At 41.3% G+C, this 24266-nt stretch overlaps 1 protein-coding gene and 1 pseudogene across 1 annotated transcript in view; both read right to left on the bottom strand.

The window, feature by feature from the left end:
- LOC130124836 (MAM domain-containing glycosylphosphatidylinositol anchor protein 2-like) overlaps positions 1-24266 on the bottom strand; it is a 199167-nt gene that overhangs the window by 24700 nt on the left and 150201 nt on the right. Inside the window, exons 13-14 of the mRNA XM_056294184.1 lie at positions 21904-21924; positions 2866-3021 (exon numbers count right to left, since the gene is read on the bottom strand). Of these exons, the coding sequence (XP_056150159.1) occupies positions 2866-3021; positions 21904-21924 (177 nt within the window). The remainder of the gene's footprint in view (positions 1-2865; positions 3022-21903; positions 21925-24266) is intronic.
- Positions 12607-14666, bottom strand: LOC130125466 (RNA cytidine acetyltransferase-like; annotated as a pseudogene).

Below are 24266 nucleotides of genomic sequence, written 5' to 3'. Positions count from 1 at the left end.
TATGGAGAGTGTCAGTAGACAATTTTATGTGATATTACAGATTTTCCATGAGATTTAAGCCTGGGCTTTTACTGGGCCATTGACATGATGACAGACGCAGAAAAGGGTTAAATATTTTCCATAGTGCAAAAACGAAGTAACAACAGTGTAGTGACAAAGAAAGTGAACATTTGAGTCCTCAGACCATCCTTAGCACAATTTGTGCTAACAAAAACGTATATAGACGCCTACTCAATCGAGAAGAACCAGTAGCTAGAGGACTGCGGGCAGTATGCTAACAATGAGTTTAATGTTTAGATCTGTGGTCATTTATCAGCAGCCTATTTATTGACACATATCTTGAAAATAATTCACGTTACAACAATTAACAGGGTGCAGTTCCACACGCAAAAATGACAGACATACCCAAAAAATGAACACATGATGGTACCAAAAGGGTTCAATATAGCCCGACCAAACACAACTCTAAAAGGAGACAATAGGATTACATAAAATAAGCAAAATGTAGTTCCTCATTTAGACCATCTGGGTGAAGCGTTTTCATGGTAAAGATACATTTGCATTCAGCTCTCTTTCATATTGCCATTTACATGTCCAAGAGATTTGCTGTATGACTAAAAATGAGTGGGTTGAGACAGGAAGACCAGCTTCATTGAAATGTCTGGCATTGGATGATTTTCTGTAATTTCTAGTTATGGCATTTCATTGTTGTATGCTATGGGTATTCTGGAAAAATAAAAGAATTGACCATTTTCTACACATAATGATGACACATCCCCAGTGTTTCTTGACGACCTTCATATAATATTGCCACTGTAGGGAGAATATGTGATGAGACAAAAACAAGTTCTTTTACGGATCTATGATTAGTGAATTGACCTTTTCAAGAGTTGTGTCAAGGCAAATCAACAGGCTGGACTCTCTCCTTCAAGTACATTTTCTGAGCCTCTATTTTGAAATCCTCATTGGTGGTACAAATTCCTTTCAGCCTCAATAACTGAGAGAAAGGGAGATCATTCTTAAAGAAAGAAGGATGAAAGCTATTAGCATGTGGAATACTGTTTTCATCTGCAGGTTTAATGTGAAGAGTAGAGATTCGGTTGTCCTGCATACACAGTATAGTATCCAAAAAGGATGCTCATGAGTACTAAGCTCACATTGAATTTTATTGTAGTAGAACTGTTTTTCAAACAAATTATAAATCAATCTAATGTCTCCAATGAGGATTTCCATAGAAAAAACTAAAATAAAAACCAAAAAAAAAAACAATAATCAATGTATAATTCTAATTTATACTATATCTTCTTTTTTTAAGCTGTTTCTTTGCACTTTTTCCGTGTGCTTTGGATTATTGTCCGGTTGTTGGAACATGAATCTCCGCCCTGAATGCAGATCTCTTGCAGACTAAATCAAAACCTCCCCAAGGATTTGCCTGTATTTGGCTCCATCCAACTTGCCCTTGGTGGCAACAAGGTTTCCGATCCCTCCTGCTGAACAGACCTGACAGCATGATGCTGCTACCACCATGCTTGATCATAGGGAGGCTGTTACCTGGGTTTTGGGCTGTTTGGTTTGTGACAAACATAGCACTTTGATTTTAGGCCAAAGAGCTCCACCTTAGTCTCATCAAACTGCAAAATCGTCTTCCGGAGGGTCCCAGAGTTTGTCACAAGGCTTCTAACAAACTCCAAATGTGACCTCATGTTGGAATTTCTTAAAAGTGGCTTTTAGTGACACGTTCAAAGATGCCTAAACTGTGAAGTGCTGAAGAGATTTTTGATTTCTGGACAGCTTCTCTCATTACTGCCAATGAGCTCTGCAACTCTGTGAGTGTTGTTGGCGGTCTTTTGGTCACTCCTCTGACAACCGCCCCTTTTTTTCTGGTTGCTCAGTTTGCTACAATGGCCTGATCTTGGCAGTGTCTGGGTTATGCCTTACTTTTCTCCATTTTCTTACAACGGACTTTATCGCACGCCTACGAAGGATCAAAGCTTTGTGGATATTTTTACGACCTTCTTCAGCTTCTCCTAAAAATGTCATCACAAAGCTCCACAGCTCCTTGATCAGCATGGCAGCAGGACTGATCTGTTGTGCTGTTTCAGTTGCATAACCTTGCAAAGTTGGTGATATTTATTTTGCAATCAAGCAATTGAACACAACTGACTTCAACATAACAGAATACAAGTTTTACAAGTGAATATAAATTCTTTATACAAAGGGGTTGTATATTCAAAAATTAAATCATTTTCAGGTTTTTATTTTGAATGTAATTCTGAAGACAACTTAATTCTTTATTTCATATTGACGTAACATTGCATGTCTTTCTGAAGCCACTCTGTGCACTGCATAATTGTACAAAGGCAGTTTTACAGCGAAAAGGAGTATATTTAGTGAATTGTGTTAACCACAAAGATGAACTTGAGTTGAGTGTTTTAAGAGCAGCTTTGATCACTGGCAAGAAAAAAACACTTCCATCACTTTCTTCAATGCGCGCATTCTTGTCAACGCATGGGGTAATTTTAGACTCAATGCATTCCAGCAATGCTGATATGATCCCTGGCTGAACTTTAACTTCCTGAATTGCTGTGTTATCAGAGTTAGAAATGATAACTATGGTAAATTGTTTTGCAAAAAAGGGACGAAGTTCTTGCTTTTTCCCCTCTTTCTTTAATGCCAGTAAACAAGTCCCATTATGTCATTATACTCTGATCTGCAGTTGGAGGCAGTTTAGTGATAATCACATTCGTATTCATAATCAGTGATGAGATCACCCTCTCAGGTACTTATATTTAATCAGTTAATCAATTAATCAATCAGGAAATCAGACGAAGGCATATAAGCAATCAGACTGTTGAGATTACTCACCCTGCTTAGAGCCACTGCGGTCCCCACTGGGTCCAGTATTGGGCGTGTATTTTGTGTCACGAGTAGCAGCGCTGTGGCGCGTCCAGTCAAAATCGTCGTTCTTGTCCTGGGTGAACATGCAGATCGGCTCCTCCTCAAAGCTGCAGTGGAACTCTCCTGGTGAACACGAGTGGATACAGGCTGTTAAGTCAACACATCCTCATACCTAAATGACAGAATAGATCATTTGCCAATGACTCCCAAAACGACATATATGTTTTCAGATTTGCTGTTATCGCACCTCTATAGGACGGACAGGGACAAGACTGAATGGTCTGAATGGTTTTATTATGTTTTTCTTTCGTTTTATTGAACATGTTTTTTGCTTGTCTAAGTTACTTTTCAGCTACATACGAGTGCTACATACGATGATGATAATGATGACAATGATGATGTAGCACAAAAAGAAAGTGAAAAACAGTAAATATTTTGTAACAAATACTGTATTTGCCATACTGTCGGTAGCAAGCAATGCTAATCTGATTCTTAACAATGAAAGTCGTTGAGAGTGGTTTACATGAATAACAGACTTTAAAAAAATGCAGCAACACTTTACATTATGTGCACGTGAAAGTGTTCGTTAAACGGTAATAAGGCCTTTAATGAGTAATAAGTCCTTATCAAATGTTTGTTAACATATAAAATGTAACTTGATTAACTGATTGATTATGTGTCTACAATAAGCGTTAGTATAGGCCCTTTACAGCATTTTCTGGACTATCAAAAGTCTTTCAATAACTTTCAGTCATGAGGGTCCTTAGATGCTACATACAAAGTTTTATGCAGATTGAATTTACGAGTGTGAAAAAGTATGTTTTGCATATTTAGCAAGCACCACCTAGTGGCTGAAAATGTTTTTAGTTGTGCATAAAATTATATTTCAAATAGAGATAGTGTTTCACAAAGAAAATGCAATAGATGTGTATGTGATGTGAACATTAAATAAAATTAATGTTTAATGTTCAAAGGATGTATATTTTTTAAATCTAACTATCGCAGGAATTTGAAACAGGTGGGCTAGTGTACACTACAATTAATGTAGGAATGTTAAATAAAAGTTTGATGAGGCCATGATAAGATATTAGGGTACCATCAACAATGGAGTCAAGTGAACCAGTACCTACCTCTGGCAGCCTTACATGCCCAAGTCATAACATACCCAGTCTATGCTTGTCCGATGATAATCTATGCTTTGTATCCCTTTTTTCTGCATATCAAATTAACCTGGCCATTATAATGGTTTGCATCCTGCAGTGTAGCCTCCTAACCTCTACCTGTAGTGTCCATATGCACCCACAGTATACACACACAACTGAACAGAGTTTCTGATGAGTGTCTTGGTGGTGTCCCTCATCATGGTAACAATAATTTGGCTATTATGGAAACCATAATAATTGACATAAAACTCTTTGAACATGCTTTGAAGCATTGGATTAACAGTTGGTTCCATGTCTGTTGATTAATTATAAGCCTAAAAACATGCAGCACAATCAAGGTTCAAAGGTCAACATTTGAAAGCAGGAGCCATGTATAATCCTCAGACTGGCATGATGTTGCTCACCTTTCCAACAAGTCTTTGCTTTGGTCCTAATATTTATTGTTTCATTGGAAATAGTGATCAAAATTCTTCAAGGTAATTAATGATTGACTTTTAATAACCAAACTTGTAATTCTGACCTAGTTTGAACATCATGAAATGCAAAAGTTGTCTTTTCAGCCCTAACCCTAACACAAGCACTTCAGGGCTTCCTCCAGGCCTGTAGTAATGCCTTAGATTGTCAGCAGTATTGTAATCTCTGAAGGTGACTCATTTTGGTCACTATTTCCGCTAAAAAAAACAACAACAAACAAACAAAAAGTTTCATTTTATATATTGGGCCTTCAAAGTGCTCTCTAAAAAGCACTTTCTGAAATGAGAAAATTCTTTTTTTTCCTGTTGAACTAAACCTAATATGTCGTTGGAAAGGTCTCGACTTGGAGAGTAACATATGTGAGTATGAAGAGTCTACATGGCTCCTGCTTTGAAATACTGATTGCTCACTAACAAAAGGGGCTACAGACATGGGATCAACTTTTAAGAGTTCTTGACCTCAACTGTCACATGAGGATAGTCACCACCAGGGGCACTGTCAAATATGGGTCAAATATGAAAATTATTACCATCCTCTTAAACCCATCAGTGTACTCTCAATTCAGTATTTACTACAACAACAACAACAACAACAACAACTCAGTTTTGTATAGCGCCTTTCAAGGAACCCGACGATGCTTTACACAAAATTAAAAAAAAAAAGATTAAAACAAAGATTCAAAGACTACAGACCATAGGCCTTAGTAAAAAGGTAGGTTTACAACTTCCAATTCTAGGAATACACTAATATGTTTTTAAAAACTACAATTCCCTAGAGCCAGGCTATGCATCTTGATACAAATCAGCACCACAGTTGAAGTCCTTCCAGTTTGCAAAGTAGGGTAGTAAATAGGTTCGTAAAATGATATCTACAGAATATATCAAATATTTAGTACAGCCAAACTAGCAATTACACTGTCTCTAAATGATCTATGCTAAAAAAAAAGTTAAGATTTTGGTTTAGTTCAGATATTTTAGCTAGCATTCTAGAAATGGGGTTTTGGATTGGTGATCAATGTTGGCAGGAGTTATGCAACGCTTCACACTGTGTTTAAAGAGCATGTTTGTTCAGCCAGAACATGCATGTATTCAACTGCCTCCTGAATGCTTACCAATATGTTAACAATTGCAGTAGTATCTTGATGGATGCTCAATAGGAAATCCAAGGAAGTTGAATCAGTTCATCTGGACAAAACTTTTAGTGGGAGATGCGTTTCATCACTCATCTAAGTGACTTTGTCAGTCCAAATGCACTGCAGGTATCCCCCAACCTTATAAACGGCACAGTTGCATAATGACTGAAACCAACGATTGGTTTCATATACAAACTGCTGTGACCATTAACTAGAGTTACAATGGCTAGGTGTACTATTCACAGAGGATTGGGGAATAGTTGCAATCACAGCATTGTAAAATGGCAACAGATGTACTCTTATGTCATTCTCAACTGACTCTGCAGTCAGTTGAGACTGACCAAGTCACTTACACGAGTGATGAAACGTTTTTCCCCACTAAATGTTGTGTCCAGATGAACTGATTCAACTTTCTGGGATTGCCTTACCTGGATTACTGATCATACATCAAGATATTTTGACTCATTCTGGCAAGGATAGCTTTAAACTTGTATATGAGTACGAGTGAGTGGCGCATAAAATGGTAGACTATAGGAACCACCTGAGATTCAGCCCGAGATGCAGACAGAGCAGGATTACACCCAAGAGCCTGCAAATGAAATCTTCTGTCAAGGGCCACCGAGCTAACCACATCCTCCAGAAGGCACAGAGCCAGCTGTTGAATGAATGGATGAGACAAAACTAATTTTACTATCGACGCTTTGAAAGCCAAGGAGGAGCAGATCCAACAGAGACCTACATTGTGTCTAGATGAGACCACTTTCCAACATGTGATTGAGTTCACAGAGAAGGCTTGTCTTGCACAATATGAAAAGTTTTAAACCAGGCAGCAAAAGAAGTTTGACCCACTTGCTTCACGCCAGAGACACTGGCAGACAACGGACGGTGCCCTCAACAGCAGACAGAGACAGATGCCAGACACATGCCAGTGATGTGGACAAGTTGGTGAAGAATCTGTCTGACAGACAACTCACCCAGGCAGAGAAAGACATCCTTACTAAGAGGCTGAATTTTGCTATCACACCAAGGCAAATCCCGCTAGTGGAACAGATAACAGGCATGGAATCAGCAATCCGTAAAAACAACATCATGGACCAGGAAGCGGAGCAACTGCAGACAAAAGTTTCGGCCAGCCTCAGCAATGCAAAGGCGCCACCATCCAACATCAGCAGAGATGAATGGAATGCACTCATGACTCTCAGTAAGGACAATTAACATCATCGTTCTGGTGAACAAAGGCAGATGCACTGTTGTATTAAACCAAACAGACTACCACGAGAAAGTTATGACGTTACTTAGCGACATGAATACTTATGAGCCCCTGAAATGAGATTCAGGCAGTGGTTACAAGAAAAAGGTGATAGATTTTCTGAAGCTGTTGGAACAGGACAATACTATTGAAAGAATTTCGTACCATAGCGCTTATGTTGCTGCCTCGCCACAACACATGCCTGCATGGACACCCCTTTCTCAGTCAGCGATTACAACACAGTGTGGATCGTGCACTCTCCTGCCACAAGAACCCACAGCCGACAGCTCCTTGTCTCCTTTTCTCCCCAGCCACATTAATAGTTGGGGATTCCATAATCAGGAACATCCATTTTCTCAACACAGCCACACACTGTTTCCTTGGAGCCATGGTCCCTGATATCCTGGATAAGCTCCCGGGCCTGCTACGCTCACTCCACTCCCGTCCTCCACCAATCGAGTGATCGTTTATGTGGGGACAAACAATACAACTCTTCAGCAGTCTGAATTGACCAAAAAGGATTTTAATGACCTTTTCATCTTTTTTAAATACTTGTGGAGAGTCTGTTTTTATTTCTGGATCAACTCTGACACTGGCCCTTGGAGCAGGGTGTTTCAGCAGAATCCTCAGCCTCCACACATGGTCCATCACCACATGCACAGCTCACAATATAATAATAATAATAATAATAATAATAATACATTTTATTTGTGGGCGCCTTTCAGAGCACTCAAGGACACCTTACAGAACACAGTAAAAAAAACAAGCAGCACTGTATCAGACAGCATAAAATCAAAACAAAGCAGGGTAGACAATAAAAAGTGAATACAACAGATAAGTATGAAATCATCTGCACAAAACTCAGTGAAGTGTGACTCAGACTGAATTTGCCAGTTTGAAAAGGTACGTTTTGAGATGGGATTTGAAGGTTGAAAGAGAGTCAGTGTTGTGAATGTCTTGTGGGAGAGAGTTCCATAGGCGGGGAGCAGAATGACTGAAGACTCTAGTCCCCATGGTAGTCAAGCAGGCTGATGGTGTAGTGAGTGGGAGAGCAGAAGAGGATCTGAGAGTGCGGGAGGGCATGTGGATATGAAGGAGTTTGGAAAGATATGAAGGAGCAAGGTTATTAAGGGCCTTAAAGGTGAGGAGCAGTATCTTGAAGTCAATACGGTATTTAACAAGGAGCCAATGGAGTTGCTGAAGAACAGGAGTGATATGATCTATGGAAGGAGTTCTGGTAATGATACGGGCAGCTGAATTCTGGACCAATTGAAGTTTATGAAGACACATGAGGGGAAGACCAAAGAGGACAGAATTACAGTAGTCAATACGGGATGTAACCAGGGTGTGAGTGAGTATGGCTGTGCTTTTAGGTGAGTGACAGGTGAGGACGATTAATATTGTGTAGGTGGAAGTATGCAGACCGAGTAACGCTGTTGATGTGAGCTTCAAAAGATAATGTGCTGTCCAGGATGACACCCAGACTCTTAACCTGAGGCGATGGAGGAACTATAAAATTGTCAATAGTCAGATAAAAACTATCAGATTTGGCCAAAGTAGATTTAGTGCCTACTACGAGGATCTCAGTTTTATCACTATTAAGTTTGAGGAAGTGGTATGAAAACCAGGATTACATTTCTAATAAACAGTCAGAAAGGGAAGTGGGTGGAAAAGTGGAGGTAGGCTTGCAGGTAGATAAAGGTGGGTGTCATCTGCGTAGCAGTTAAATTGAATGCCAAATTTCCTGAAAATGTGGCCAAGAGGTAGTAGGTAAATAATAGATAGGAGGGGTCCCAATACAGAGCCCTGGGAAACACCGGTAGTAACAGGAAAGGACTGTGAGCTCAATTTTTTAAGTTGGACAAACTGAGTGCAGCCAGACAGATATGATCTAAACCAGTCAAGGGGGTGTCAGTTATTCCAATGGAAGCTAATCTTTCTAGGAGTATGTTATGTGAGATGGTATCAAAGGCTGCACTCAGATCAAGGAGGACAAGTATGGTTAAGAGCCCAGAGTCAGCTGCCATCAACAGATCATTAGTGATTTTCACCAAGGCTGTCTCTGTACTGTGCATGGAGCGAAATCCAGACTGAAATTGTTCAAACACATTGTTGCTAGTTAAGTGCGCATGTACCTGAGATGTGACTGTTCTTTCAAGTATTTTAGAAAGAAATGGTAAATTTGAGATTGGCTTAAATTTATTCAAATTGTTGGGGTCTGCACCAGGTTTCTTGAGTATTGGAGTTATTGCAGCTGTTTTGAGAGATGAGAGAACAAGACCAGATGTAAGGGAGGATTGTATGATATCAGCTATTAAAGAGGATAGAGAAGGTAGACAGGCTTTTACTAAATGAGTAGGAAGGGGTGTCTAACTGACAGGTAGATGATTTGGATTTGTGAATAAGACCAGATACTTCAGCAACAGTTGGGAGTTTAAAACTAGATAGTGAAGAAGAGAGGGGAACATAGAAGGGTGAATAAGATGAACTGTATGCAGTATTGTTTGACGAGGTCAATTGCTGACAAATATTTTCAATTTTAGCATTAAAAAAGGTCATGAAGGTGTTACATTGAGCAACTGAATACAGGTAAGATGCAAGAGTGACCGGTGGCCATAAAATATTGTTTACCATGGAAAACAGGGCTCTAGTGTTACCTTCGCCTGATCTAATTAAATTTGCATAATAAGACAATTTAACTGTGAACAGAGCCTCCTTATAATGAAGTATGTGGTCATTATACATGTCTTTATGAACAACAAGGCCAGTGTTTGTGTAAAGCCGTTCCAGGCAATGGCCTTTAGTTTTAAACTGGCATAGTGCAGCTTAAATATATAGGTTTTGTTGACTATTTTAATCTGTTTTGGGATCATTTCTCCCTCTTCAGAACTAATGGAGTCCACCCCAACAGGCTGGGTAGCCGGATGCTAGCGGCCAACCTGCAGCATGCAGTACAGTCTTCTTCACATGACTGACTCTTTACATCTAAACACTTCCCTCCCAGAACCTCCACTTCCGCTTATGGTGGCACCCCACTGTACTGTTCCACCTGCTAGTTCCCCCCACTGGCCTCATCTGTCATCAACCCTCTCACCGGTAGTTTTACCCATACAGACTATTATTAGGCACCGAGCCTCTCATCTACATGACATATCTAATAGTAGAAACAATAACAACTAAATATCTGGAGCAAATATCTGCAATTTATGTCGTTTGCTGTACTCTTGTTGCTTTTCACTCTGCTTTGACACTAAACAATTTTGGCCCTTTGAATGTGAGATCTCTTGTTAATAAGTCCTTTATCATTAATGATTTTATTGTTTCTAATAACTGGACTTTTTTTTATTAAGTTTTTATTGAGTTTCTTTGAGGAACATAAATACAAATGAGAAAGTACAAAAGACCAACAAAAAAAAAAGAAAAAAGACAGAAGAAAAAAACCAAAAAACCCCCCAGAAAAACATAAACAAGAACTAAAACAGCAATGACTTAACAAAAGCACAGCATCATCTGCAGCATTTGCGACATTAATGATTGTAACGTCCGTCAGCACATCATCAGTCCTTGAAGGAGTCAGCAAGTTACCCATTCTACAGCTCAAATCTGGAAACCAAAGCAATGTCCCTAAATGAATAATCTTGGTACAAACAACTAAACATCCAGAATGACTTTCATATTTTGATGTTTTGCTTTGGGACAACAATGCATCCACACAGATTCCACGATGTATACCTTAATCAGGCTGGTCTGACAGATTAGATAAATGTGAACATTCTTTACCAGGTTCATTTAGGAAAGCGTTTTTAGGGATGTCTTTGCATTATATGCTGGTGCTTTTTATCCACTCATGGAAAAGAAAGAACAAACATAGGGAAAAAATATGTAGAGGTAGGGAGTGATTTTTTTTCTTCCTTTACAACATAATCATTGATTTGTGAAAATAAAATCAGGCCTATGGGGTGCTACGTAGTCAAACAAATTTTTCCAGTGTAAAGCTAATTGTTCCAATTTATGTTTGAGAGATGCTGTTCTCTTCTCTGTTTTATAAATCCACGTGTTTAAAGTTGGGCTCTTCCGTGATAATCGTTTCCTGGTAAGAGTCTTTTTACTAGCCACCAAACTGGACTTTTTTATGATTATTGAGACGTGACTGTCCCCACAGGACACTGTTCTTCTGATTGAGGCTAGGCCCCCTGATTTTGCATATTTTCATATTCCTAGGTCCTCTGGTAGAGGGGGTGGCCTAGCTGTTTTTTATAAGTTAGGTCTTAAGTGCCATCCTGTCACTTTTGGTAATTTTATCTCCTTTGGGGTTTTAAGTTTCTTAATCACTGGTCCTTCCTCTTTACTCTGCATCTTAATTTATAGGCTCCCTAACTCAGTTTTATTTCTGAGTTTTCTGAGCTTTTATCTATTGTCATGTCTAAATATGACAGGGTGCTTATTCTTGGTGATTTTAATATTCAAGTCACGTTGTCCTTCCCATTCCCTCACTTCACATTTTTTAGATCTTATAGACTCTTTTAACCTCATTCAATCTGTTAAAGGGGCCACAGATTCCAAAGGTCACATTTTAGACCTTGTGCTCTCATCTGGCTTTTCTCTCGAGTGTCTTAATCTGGTGGATATGCTTGTAAGTGACCATAAGGTTGTTATTTTCAAAGTTCAACTACAGCTCTCTATTCTTAGCAGCTATCCTAAAACATGTTCTGACATTCTCAATGCTGGTTCTGGAGTAAAATTCTGTGATGCTTTTAATTCATCACTCTTTCATCCCTCTATATCCCATATCAATCCAGATGCACTGTTACATTCATTCAATGATCAGTGTCTATCCACATTTGACCAAATTGCACTGCTTAAAACTAGGAAACAAAAATCTAATAACCTCCCCTGGCTGAATGATCACACTCATGCCCTTAGAAGACTCTGTAGAAAATCTGAATGACAATGAAAGGTCAATAAATCCAAATTAGCACATAACACCCTTAAAAACCAAATGTTAATTTACCAGAAGGCAGTTAAGGGTATGAGATCAGCTTATTTCTCTGAATTAATATCCAGAAATAATAACAATCCTAAAGTTCTCTTTAGGGTAATTGATTCTGTTATTAATGGTCTGGCGGCCTGTCCAGGGTATCTCCCCGCCTGCCGCCCAATGACTGCTGGGATAGGCTCCAGCATCCCCGCAACCCTGAGAGCAGGATAAGCAGTTTGGATAATGGATGGATGGATTAATGGTCCCTCCACTTCTTTTTTTTTTGACCCTGATGTTGAGCTGTCCGAAAAATATCTCACTCATTTTGTAAATAAGGTGGAGAATATCAGGTCCCAATTCCAGCCTGACCCTTGCATTCTTTCCATTCCTCATGTTAAACTCTGCCACTTTTACCCAGTTTCAACCCATTACAATTTCAGTGTTAGAGACTAGTCTCCAATATGAACTCCTGCACCTGCATCTTAGACATCATCCCCACTAAGCTGCTCAAGGAGGTATTTTCCACTGTTAGCCCCGTTATTCTGCACGTTCTTAATACTTCTCTGGCCTCTGGTTCTTTTCCACAGTTTTAAGCATGTCATTGTTCACCCATTGCTAAATAAACCCAATTTAGATCCCCAGTCCTTAAATAACTATAGACCAATTTCCAAATTGTCTTTTTATCTAAGGTTCTGGAGAGAGCAATTTCATCTCAGTTGATATCTTTTACCTTCTTAGCAGCCTCATTCAGATCATCATTTAGGCTATGGACTGTCGGCTCCATGGCAATCCCTTTAGAGGCCACTGTCTCTGCTTCAATGGCTTTTTCTTGGGTACCAGTAAAGAGATGTACAAATTTACATATGATGAGGTTGAAGAGGCCTAAGAGTTGTGAACTAGGAAGATCAATTTCCTTCTCCCGCTGTTCCACTGACTTGTGCTGCAGCCCAATCCCGAACAGTGACACACATTGTGCTGCCGACAAGGAAACCTCACCCAGCTGATTGAGGAAGAACAGATAAGCCAGGACTGGGATCAGGTCCATGACAAGGTGATAGTCCATCATGCTCCTTGAATACAACTGCAGATGTTTCAAGTCATAGGGGCTGAAATGGACTGATAGCGCAGAGGTGCTGAGGGTGCTTGTCTCCTCCTTTGTGTCCCTGCCCTGCAAGAAGTTGAGTGCAAGGCTGGGGTTGAAGCTACTGAACTGGTAGGAGAACAGAAAAAGGAAGCACCGGCAGAAATCATTCCAGAAGGCAGCCAGCCACTGGCCCTGCTCTGAGCCTTCATCAGTATTTAGGGCCTTGAGCATCACACATGAGTGCTTCCCTTTCAGATCATTAGGAGTTTGTCCAAAGTAGACTAGGGTATAACCTGCTTTCTTCCAAAACTTAAACAGCTGAGAACTAAGACAAAAGGAAAACCCCAAATAGTCCAGCCCCTCTGCTGTCTTCTCACTCAGTTAAGCAATAAAGGAGGTAGTTCTCTTCTTGGAGTGACAACCTCCTCCAGAAGATTGACAGCTTCACTACCAACAGTCATGATCTCACTGTTGGTTGATTGCCTGTTCTCATGCATGGTGGGGAATTTGCCTTCATATTACATCTGCAGCAGTTTAAGAGCCCTGGAGCCATAGCCCATCCCCTGATAGTCCGGGTGACAGCAATACTCACCACTCTGCCTCCAGAGAGGCTGCCAAACTCTGGATCTTGGAACTGCTCTGACACAGTCCAGGGGATAAGGTCACCAGAGGTATTTTTTCCTCTGGAAAGACTGTTAAGAATGGAATGGCAAGATATTTCCCTCTCTAAGTACACCTGCAACACAACCAGGACCTCTGGTAGAGAGTTGTGTGTGGGTGGGACAGGAGGCAGAAGGCAGAAAAGGTGATGGGCTTGGGCATCGGACAGCATCTGGAGGTCATTGGGGGAATTTTTGTAGTGTGATGCCACATAAAGGGCGATCAGTCTCTGGAGGAAGGCCTCAGATGCCTTGTGGTAACAGAAGAGCGTGTCTCTGTTTACATAATATAAGTCACAAGTCTGAGGGAGGGACAGCCATAAACCAGCCTGGGAATGTTCAGACAGTCAAGACACAGCAACTCATTCAGCCACTTCTCTACAGGGTCTCCTGAAGCATAGCGAATGGACTCTTGCAGTGAAATCTCATGGAGAGAATGAGCTGCTGCTAGTCAAGCTGTGCTGGTGTTAATGTTCTCTGTTGACATGCTTTGTTGACTGTCTGCACTCTGCTGTCTCAACTGTTGAATCAATCTAAGTGACAGAGAACATCCAGTGCCCTCATAACCATTGATAGTGGAGGCCATGAAGACAAGATAAGGTCCCAATACGCTCTTGACCAGAAGAAGAGGGATGGCTGCAGCCTCATCAATGAGCAACAGTTCAGCCTGGCTTAGTTTTACTGCATCCGCTGGGTAGATTACTGAATGGTCTGTCGATGCTCTTTGAAGATGTTCACTAACACCACTGATTTACTGAACTCCGGATTCAGTGACTGGACTATTTCATAGTCTAGATGCTCCTGATATTGTAGGGCATCAAAGCCTTTGAAGATAAATTCAAAGATGGTTTGGGTTATCTGGGCTTGGCGTTGGGTTTGGTTATCTGGGCTTGGCATTACGAAGATATTGGAGTAGCCAAAGGCTATGGCTCCAGCAACAGGTAGACCCAATGCTGCCGATTTGCCTCATCCATGGGTGGTGGTCAGAGTCACTGTGCTCCTCAAGGTCTTCTCTGAGTTGGTCTCAATGAACGTAGGGTGGCACGGTGGCGCAGTGGTTGGTGCTGTCACCTCACAGCAAGAAGGTTCTGGGTTTGAGCCCTGGGGTAGTCCAAACTTGGGGGGATTGTCCCAGGTCGTCCTCTGTGTGGAGTTTTTATGTTATTCCTGTCTGCATGGGTTTCCTGCGGGTGCTCCGGTTTTCTCTCACAGTTCAAAGACATGTAGGTCAGGTGACTCAGCCGTATTAAATTGTCCCTAGGTGTGTGTGTGCGTGTGTGTGTGTGTGTGTGGGGGGGGCTGTACTGGACTGGCGGCCTGTTCAGGGTGTCTCCCCGCCTGTCGCCCAATGCTTGCTGGGATAGGCTCCAGCATCCCTGTGACCCTGAGTATGGATAAGCGGTTTGGATAATGAATGAATGATATCTTTTATGAACACAGATAGTGTTTTTAACAATTTCCAGTCTGGTTTTAGAGCACTTTGTGGTACCAAAACAGCACTAGTTAAGGTTACTAATGACCTACTGCTGACTGCAGACAGAGGTAACTGCTCGATTTTAGTTCTTTTAGACTTAAGTGCTGCCTTTAACTTAGTTGATCCCACTATCCTCTTTACATCACTTGGAGACTTGGGTAGGCAACTCTTATTATGCTCATGTCTCTCCAACAGAACTTTTTCTGTTGTTCTGGGTAACTCTACTTCCTCAATGGCTCAGTTGAATTGTGGTTTTTCTCCAAGGTTCAGTTCTTGGCCCCCTTCTGTTTTCTATATACATGTTAACTCTTGGTCAGGTTATTCAAAATCATGAAGTGTTTAACAGTTTTTGTGCTGACGACACTCAGTTATACATACCACTAAAACCCACAGTTCCTAGCAGCCTAGCAAATCTCACAACGTGCCTATCTGATTAAAGCATGGATGCCTGAACATTTTCTTAAATTTAATGTTGATGAGTCTGAGGTAATTCTGTTCAGTCCTCCAAATTCCATCAGACCTTTTGGTGCTAATCTTGGTGGTCTATCAAATAGTATCAAGCTGGCTGCTAGGAATCTAGGGAGTAATATTCAGTGCCAACCTCTGTTTTGACAATCAAGTAAAAAATGTTATTCAGTCATGTTTCTTTCGGCTCAAGAAAATCTGTAAAATTCGGTCATTTTTATCAATTGCTTATCTACAAAAAGTTGTACATGCTTTTATTTATTCTCAACTTGATTATTACAACAAACTTTACTTGGGTATCAGCCAGGGCTCCCTCCACCATCTCCAGTTTGTACAAAGTGCCCTTGCTCAATTCATTACTGGGACAAAGAGGCATGATCACATCATCCCTGTGTTTGCGTGTTATATTTCGAATTGATTTTAAATTTTATTTATCACTTGTAAGGCCTTAAACGGTCTTGCTCCTAAAAAACATCTCTGAGTTATTGACCTCATATGCACCCGTTGACCATTAAGTTCCGCAGATGGAGCCCTGCTGGTTATTCCAAGGTTACGGTTTGTCACAAAGAGTGATTGGGCTTTTGCTGCTAGAGCCCTCACATTACGTGAACTCGCTTCCTATTGAACTAAGACAAATCAAGTCTCTAGCTTCTTTTAAATCTCATCTTAAAACTTTTCTTTTTATGAAGCTTTTACAAATGTTTGATATTTGTTTTTTATTTATTTATACTGTTTTTATTTTACTCACTTATTTTTGCAACTGTTTCAATTAACATATTGCTCTCTTCCATTTTGTCGCAAATCACTCCTGACACTTTTTTCCACCCACTCCACCCTGTCTGCACTCTCTTCTTCACCTCTCTTCTACACTCCCCGTTACTTTGGACATTTGACCCCAAGTATTTAAACTCATATGCTTTCGTCACCTCTATTCTTTACATCCTCACGATTTCACTGTCTTCCCTCTCATTCACGCACAGGTATTCCGTCTTGCTCCTACTGACTATTGTTCCTCTTCTCTCCAGCACATACCTCCACCTCTCCAGGCTCTCCTCAACCTGCACCCTACTCTCACTACAGATCAAAATGTCATCCGCAAACATCATAGTCCACAGAGACTCCTGCCTGATCTCGTCCATCAACCTGTCCATCACCATTGCAAACAAGAAAGGGCTCAGAGCCGATCCTTGATGTAATCCCACCTCCACCTTGAACCCATCTAATCCAACCACACACCTCACCATTATCATACTTCCCTCATACATATCCTGCACCACTCCTACATACTTCTGTGTAACTCCCGACTTCCTCATACAATACCAAACCTCCTCTCTCAGCACCCTGTCATATGCTTTCTCTAAATCCACAATGGCACAATGTAACTCTTTCTGGCCTTCTCTATACTTCTCAATCAACATTCTCAAAGCAAACATCACATCTGTGGTGCTCTTTCATGGCATGAAACCATACTGCTGCTCACTAATTGTCACCTCTCCTCTTAACCTAGCTTCTGTTACTCTTTCCCATATCTTCATGCTGTGGCTGATCAACTTTATACCTCTGTAGTTGTTACAGTTCTGCACGTTGCCCTTATTCTTGAAAATCGGTACCAGTGTGCTTCTTCTCCACTCCTCAGGCATACTCTCACTTTCTAAGATTGTGTTAAACAATCTAGTTAAAATCTCTCCTAAACATCTCCATGCCTCCACAGGTATGTCATCAGGACAAACTTCCTTTCCACTCTTCATCCTCTTCATAGCTGCCCTCACTTCCCGCTTGCTAATCTACTGCACTTCCTGATTCACTATCCCCACATCATCCAATCTTCTCTCGCTCTCATTTTTTTCATTCATTAGCCCCTCAAAGTACTCCTTCCACCTTCTCAACACATTCTCCTCGCTTGTCAGCACATTTCCATCTCTATACTTGATCACCCTAACCTGCTGCACATCCTTCCCAGCTTGGTCCCTCTGTCTAGCCAATTGGTACAAGTCTTTTTCTCCTTCCTTAGTGTCTAACCTCTCATACAACTCACCATATGCCTTTTCCTTTGCCACCTCTCTTTGCTTTACGCTGCATCTCCTTGTACTCCTGTCTACTTTCTTCATCTCTCTATCCCACTTCTTCTTTGCCAACCTCTTCCTCTGTATACTTTGCTGTACTTCGTCATTCCACCACCAAGTCTCCTTGTCTTCCTTCCTCTGTCTTGACACCAAGTACCTTCCTAGCTGTCTCCCTCGCTATTTCTGTAGTAGCTGCCCAGCCATCCGTCAACTCTTCACTGCCACCCAGTACCTGTCTTAACTCCTCCCTGAACGCCACACAACAGTCTTCCTTCTTCAACTTCCACCATTTGATCTTTGGCTCTGCCTTCACTCGCTTCCTCTTCTTGATCTCCAAAGTCATCCTACAGACCACCATCTGACGATGCCTAGCTACATTCTACCCTGTCACCATCTTACAGTCCCCAATCCCTTTCAGATCACATCTCCTACGCAAGATATAGTCCACCTGTGTGCACTCTCCTCCACTCTTGTATGTCACCCTGTGCTCCTCCCTCTTCTTGAAATATGTATTCACCTCAGCCATTTCCATCCTTTTCCCAAAATCCAACACCATCTGTCCTTCATCATTTATCTCCTTGACACCATACCTTCCCATCACCTCCTCATCGCCCGTTCCCTTCACCAACATGTCCATTGACGTACGCTCCAATCACCACTCTCTCCTCCTTGGGTACCCTCTCCACCACGTCGTCCAACTCACTCCAGAATTCTTCTTTCTCATCCATCTCACACCCAACTTGCGGGGCATATGCGCTGATAACATTCAGCAATACACCTTCAATTTCCAGCTTCATACACATCACTCTGTCTGACACTCTCTTCACCTCCAGCATGCTCTTGACATACTCTTCCTTCAGAATGACCCCTACCCCATTTGCACCATGGTAGAAGAGTTTGAACCCACCTCCAATGCTCCTGGCCTTACTCCCCTTCCACCTGGTCTCTTGCACACACAGTATACCTACCTTTCTTCTTTCCATCATGTCAGCCAGCTCTCTCCCTTTACCAGTCATAGCGTCAACATTCAAAGTTCCAGCTCTCACCTCCACACTCCTACCCTTCCTCCTCTCCCACTGCCTCTGGGCAGGCCTTCCCCCTCTCCTTCTCCTTTGCTCAACAGTAGCATAGTTTCCACTGGCACTGAGTGACAGGTGGGTCAGGACCTGGTTGCCGCAATGCATAACCATGGCATTGTCGTGAACTTGCTTTTGGGTGATGCTCGGTTGATAATCTATCCATGTAAAAAAAAAAAGTTCAGCGAATCTCTCAGTCCCACTAATATTGTACATGTGAAGCAGCCATTTTGAGTTGGTCTTGTTGTCTTAGCATGCGATAAATTTGAAATGAGCTGCAGTCAACCAGGAAATGCCAACGCAAGACTTGTGAAACTTGTATCGTAGCTGATAACCTATCCATATAAAAACAAATTTTTTTTCAGTGAATCTCTTAGTTAACACTATTATTGTTCATGTGAAGCAGCCATTTCAAGTTGGTCTTGTTGACTTATCCATCCATCCATTATCCAAGCTGCTTATCCCAGTTGGGGTCACGGGATGCTGGAGCCTACCTCAGCAGCCACTGGGTGGCAGGTGGGGAGACACCCTGAAAAGGCCACCAGCCCATCACAGGGCTGACACATTCACACCTAGGGACAATTTAGTACAGCTGATTCACTTGACCTACATGTCTTTGGACTGTGGGAGGAAACCAGAGTACCTGGAGGAAACCCACGCAGACATGCGTAGAACATGCAAACTGCACACAGAGGATGCCCTGGGATGACCCCCAAGGTTGGACAACCCTGGGGTTCGAACCCAGGACCTTCTTGCTGTGAGACGACCATGCTAACCACTGCATCACCATGCTGCCTGTTGACTTAGCATGCAATAAATTTGGAATGCCCTCGCTCTTCCCCAGCTCCACCCTTTCTTCCAAACATGGTTACAGCTGGTTTCAAAAAACCAAGATGGTGATGGGAAAATGGTGAACTCGAGGCTTTAAAATGGTAGTCCACAAACCGTTGGGTGAAGTCACGGTGTCTACATCCATTATAAAGACTAGCAAATTCATCTTACACCAAACAGCCTTGTGAACAATTGTTTTTTTCTAAATAAAGACATGACCTCTCAGTGGCTGTAGTGGAGGAAACATCAGTGAGTGAGAGTGTTTGGTTTTCTCTAATAATGAGATTCAGTTTGGCTCAGTTCAGAAAAGAACTCTGCAGAGAACATGCTGTACCCTGCAAACACCTCATGGTAGTTTGTGTGTGTGTGTGTGTGTGTGTGTGTGTGTGTGTGTGTGTGTGTGTGTGTGTCTGAGATTGTCAGAACTAGCTATTGGAGCCTATAAAATGACAGTGTGCTATTGAACAATGATGGATAGTATACAATAACAGCCAGAGCTAATGTTCTAATGCAACAAAAGAGTGGATCCTCTGAACACAGATACACACACAGAAATATATGCACACAACTAGAAAATTGAGGGGAGTGGCCTCAGCACATAATGTACAAAACAAAATGTTTTCTATTATGGTGGGAAAAAATCCATTATGCTTGCATAAGGTTATGATGGGTCATTTGTAAGGGAATGAATGTCTAACAATGAATATATTGACTGGTCAAAAGGGAGCCTTGAGGGTAACTAGCCCACACAGACTAAATGGAGAGGTATGCTTCAATGAGTCTATATGAGGTGAAATCTCCAGCATCAACTCCTCTATTTAAGCCATGCAACAAACAGCAAAAAAAAGGCACCTAACCAGAGGACATGCTGTTGTAGGAAAGTAGCCTCTGTGAAGGGATGGTAAAATGCAGCATTTAGATTCAGTATGCAGGCGTGCCTTGTGATAAATATTCATTGATTTATTAAAACGTAGCTGGGAGCAGTTTGGAGTGGTGACCTTGAGAGAGGTGGAATGTGCAGCCTCAACTCAGGTAAAGGAGAAAAACAGGAAAAGGTAGTGTGGTGGGATGGGTGGACAGACAGAGTGTAGCAAGGAGGAATGCAGTCATGCTGAACAAGACGGAGAGGAAAAATCTGGGATTAGAGAGAGGGAGGAGAAAAGAGTGATGAGGGGAGAGATGTATGGATAGACAGAAAAGGTAAGACAGCAAGAGTAAGAGAAACAAAGAGCAAGTGAGAGAGCGATGAGAAAGAACAAGTGAGAATGTGAATCGAAGAGAGAGTGTGTAAGAGAAGGGGAGTGAAAAAGAAATAGAGAATGAGAGAAGATGAGAGAGGACAACAGAGACAGATAGCAAAGAGAGAGGGAGAGGAGAGCACAAGAGGATGAGAGAGAGAGAGAGAGAGAGAGAGAGAGAGAGAGAGAGAGAGAGAGAGAGAGAGAGAGAGAGAGAGAGAGAGAGAGAGAGAGAGAGAGAGAGGCTGAGGCTGGGGTGCTCTTGACTCCTCTCCTCATAGCCATGTAAATTTAAATGGGGGTCTAGCCCCTGGCTCTAGACACAAGCCCCCATTCACTGTGAGCTAAGCTAAATGTTTTCTCCTTCCTGTGCCCTGGAGAGAGAGGGGGGGGGGGTTTGTAAGATGGGCTGAGAAAGGAAGGAAGAGGAAAGAACATTCAGGTGAGATAGTGTGTTACCTTTTGGGATTTGGATAATGATGCTGGTGATTAGGATGTTTGTTATTATGCTGGCGATGTTAATATGAGTGCACAACAAAAACACAAACCATAAGGCACAACAGCACAGTGCAGTGCAGCAAACAACCGAGCCAGGAACAATATGGATTCTTAAACTGTCTGCAATGAGGCACGCATATGCAACAAAGAGCTTGGTTTTCCCATAATGCCTCACATGGGACCAAACAATTGAACTACACAAGGACATAAAGTGCAAACTCACAAAGCACGGAGTGTTTAAACCCATCTATTTATATGCATGTACTGTACTCTACACAAAAACACGCATGTACATACGCACTTGTATACACACACACACACACACACACACACACGCACACACACACACAGAACCACACTTGATGGACATGCAAGGTACCCGACAGAACGAACTAGCTTTATGTCCTGTAGGGGGAAGAGCTACCTCAGTGTCACTTAATAAAGCTTAGTGGGATCTTCCAGTGCAGTTTGAGACACTGGAAGATTCAGATATCTTTGAGAATACAGTTACTTTGTGTCCCCCTACTTGTTCCCACAGTCGCCGAGGTAACAAAAAGAGCTGATAGTCTGATGACACACAAGTGAGGTGCCAGGCACTGAATAAAATAGCACAGTACTTACGCAGATGGGGGTTGATGGGAGCTGTAAAACAGAAAGGCCAGAGACAGTTATTAGTTAAAGATACAAAAACCCTTTACCATACCTGAACAAAGTCCTTAATGGAAACAAATGTGCACAAGTATGCCAGTACAGTACAATTACTTAACACAATATCATTTTGCTCACTCCAAAAAAAAAAAAAGCGGCTTAAATGCCTTGATGAAAGAATGAATTACAAGTTCATAACTTTTGCAAAACCATCATTATGGCAGCATCACATACCCCAAAATAACAACAACTCTGTTGGTGTACCTTCTTTGGATTCATTTTGTCATGTTTGCCATATGTGGCCTTCTATCATGCATTGCCGAAAGTGCACAGCTGAGAAAAGCTCACGGATAAAAACTCTAATGTGCTCTCATTTTGTTTTAATGTCATAAAATGGACTGAATGAGGCCCTTGGTAGGACCTAAAATAATGTCTGGTGGTATTAAGCACTATGGGAACATAATAAAAGCGTGAGAGCTCCATTTTCTTAATGTTCTATTGGTTTAGCAATGTACACAACAATTTCTATCTACAGTCTGCGGAGATCATGACCTGCTGGCACAAAAACAACATCAATATCATTAGGAAGATGGAAAAAGATGGAGATGATTTTAATGTGAAACAAGGTGGCATGTCTCCCTTACTCTTTGACTTTGTTATTAAATACAGAAGAAAGAGAGATTAGTAAAATCAGCTTGATCAAGTTAATATGCTTTCAGCACAACTGCTTATCATTATTGCCATTTTCCTGTCCTTGCTGATGTTCTTGTCCAAGGTGACTACCATTTAGAGCACCAAGCCTATTTTACACTTCCATTTAGAAGGCCCATAACTCATGAAAATGAGTTATGACCATAGGTCAGTCCGTTAATCACTTTCTTGTAACATCCTTGCTGCTTTTCTATGTGCTAAATCCCTGTCACTCTTATAGAAATTCCAAGTGAAAGACACTAAACTTTCAGGCAAAGTACCAATGAATCAAGTCCATTGAAATACAGAAGAGGCTTGTTTTGCATTCTACATACCATGCTCTGGGTCAATGCTCTCCTCATTGATAATTTAAACAGCTACTGCTGTGGCAAACATAGAAAGGTCAAGGGTATCAAACGCTGTTTGTTTCAATGGCAGCCAGTTAGGTGGCACTTAACTTTTTGCAGAGTAAATACAATTTAACCTGTCAAGAAGATGCATGGGCTTTTTAATGATCGATTCCTGCCCGGTTGAATAGATGTGATACATCAGCTGTGCAACAAAACTATGTTACTGCAGTGTGATTTATGAAACTTTGCTTGTCATGGAAGGAATTGATTTTAATCTCCTTAATTAAATTAAGTAATAACAGATGATTCAGACAAAAGAAAACATGTGCTGAAGACTGAGATCGCTGAGATGCTGGGCATTGGTCTCATCATTTTGTAAATACAGAAATCTAGCCTGAGATTTGTTTTTCTTTGCAGAAAAGAAAAGGGAAGGAGGCAGAAAGGCTGTATAAAGAAGGAGAGATAGAGATTTTTATTTTTTTAAATACTTTTATTTAATTATTTTCAGGACATGTTTGTACCCACTTTAAGTACAAATAACAAAATATACCAATACAAATGAAAAAATAAAAACAATTGTGCTCCTGTCCAATTAAAGCTGGCGCTAAGGTGAGGTTTTCTCCCATTACAGAAGAGATCACATAGCACTGCTATTGGATGAACTCTTCCACATTGTTTATCAGTGTGTTTGGAATCTATAGTCCACCCAGATCCACGCCTTGACCAGAGCAGCAAACAGGACATCTGCTCCCAGGTCCTGGCCACTCTCCAACGTGGTTTTCCTGCTCCTTTATATTTAAGACCAGTTTAGCTGTCCCCTGTATAGAGTTAGGCAATTACCCCTTTGTTTTGCCATATTACCTTTGCACCTGGCACCATAAGCAAAACCAACGTAAGTCTATACCTCTCCAAAAGACTCAAATATTCTAGAATGGCAAATAAAGGTTTGAGTAATTCAAGATAAGTGTGAAAAACAGTTTCAAACATGTTACAAAAAGGAAACTCTTTTGGGATTGTGAGAGTTAAAATATTTACAAATGCATTTACCTCAAGACTATAATAAGTAGTCTTCACTGGAGATCGCACACACTCATATTTAAAGGAGTTCCACATAAAACCCTCCAAACTGGCAATACATCATCCTCTGTCCCCAGGTATTCTCTCCACACCGTCCTGCTTTCCCTTTCAGTTCTTTTTGTTTAAAGCTTTTACATATTGAATGTAAAGTGCTTTACTTTTTACCATATAAAGGTCTATTGCATTGTTCTAAAAGCAGCCAATGTCTCTATAAACTCA

Source organism: Lampris incognitus, chromosome 15 (genome assembly GCF_029633865.1).
Source record: "Lampris incognitus isolate fLamInc1 chromosome 15, fLamInc1.hap2, whole genome shotgun sequence".
NCBI classification, from domain to species: domain Eukaryota; kingdom Metazoa; phylum Chordata; class Actinopteri; order Lampriformes; family Lampridae; genus Lampris; species Lampris incognitus.
The sequence above is the reverse complement of the archived record's forward strand: the minus strand, read 5'-3'. Positions and strand labels throughout refer to the sequence as shown.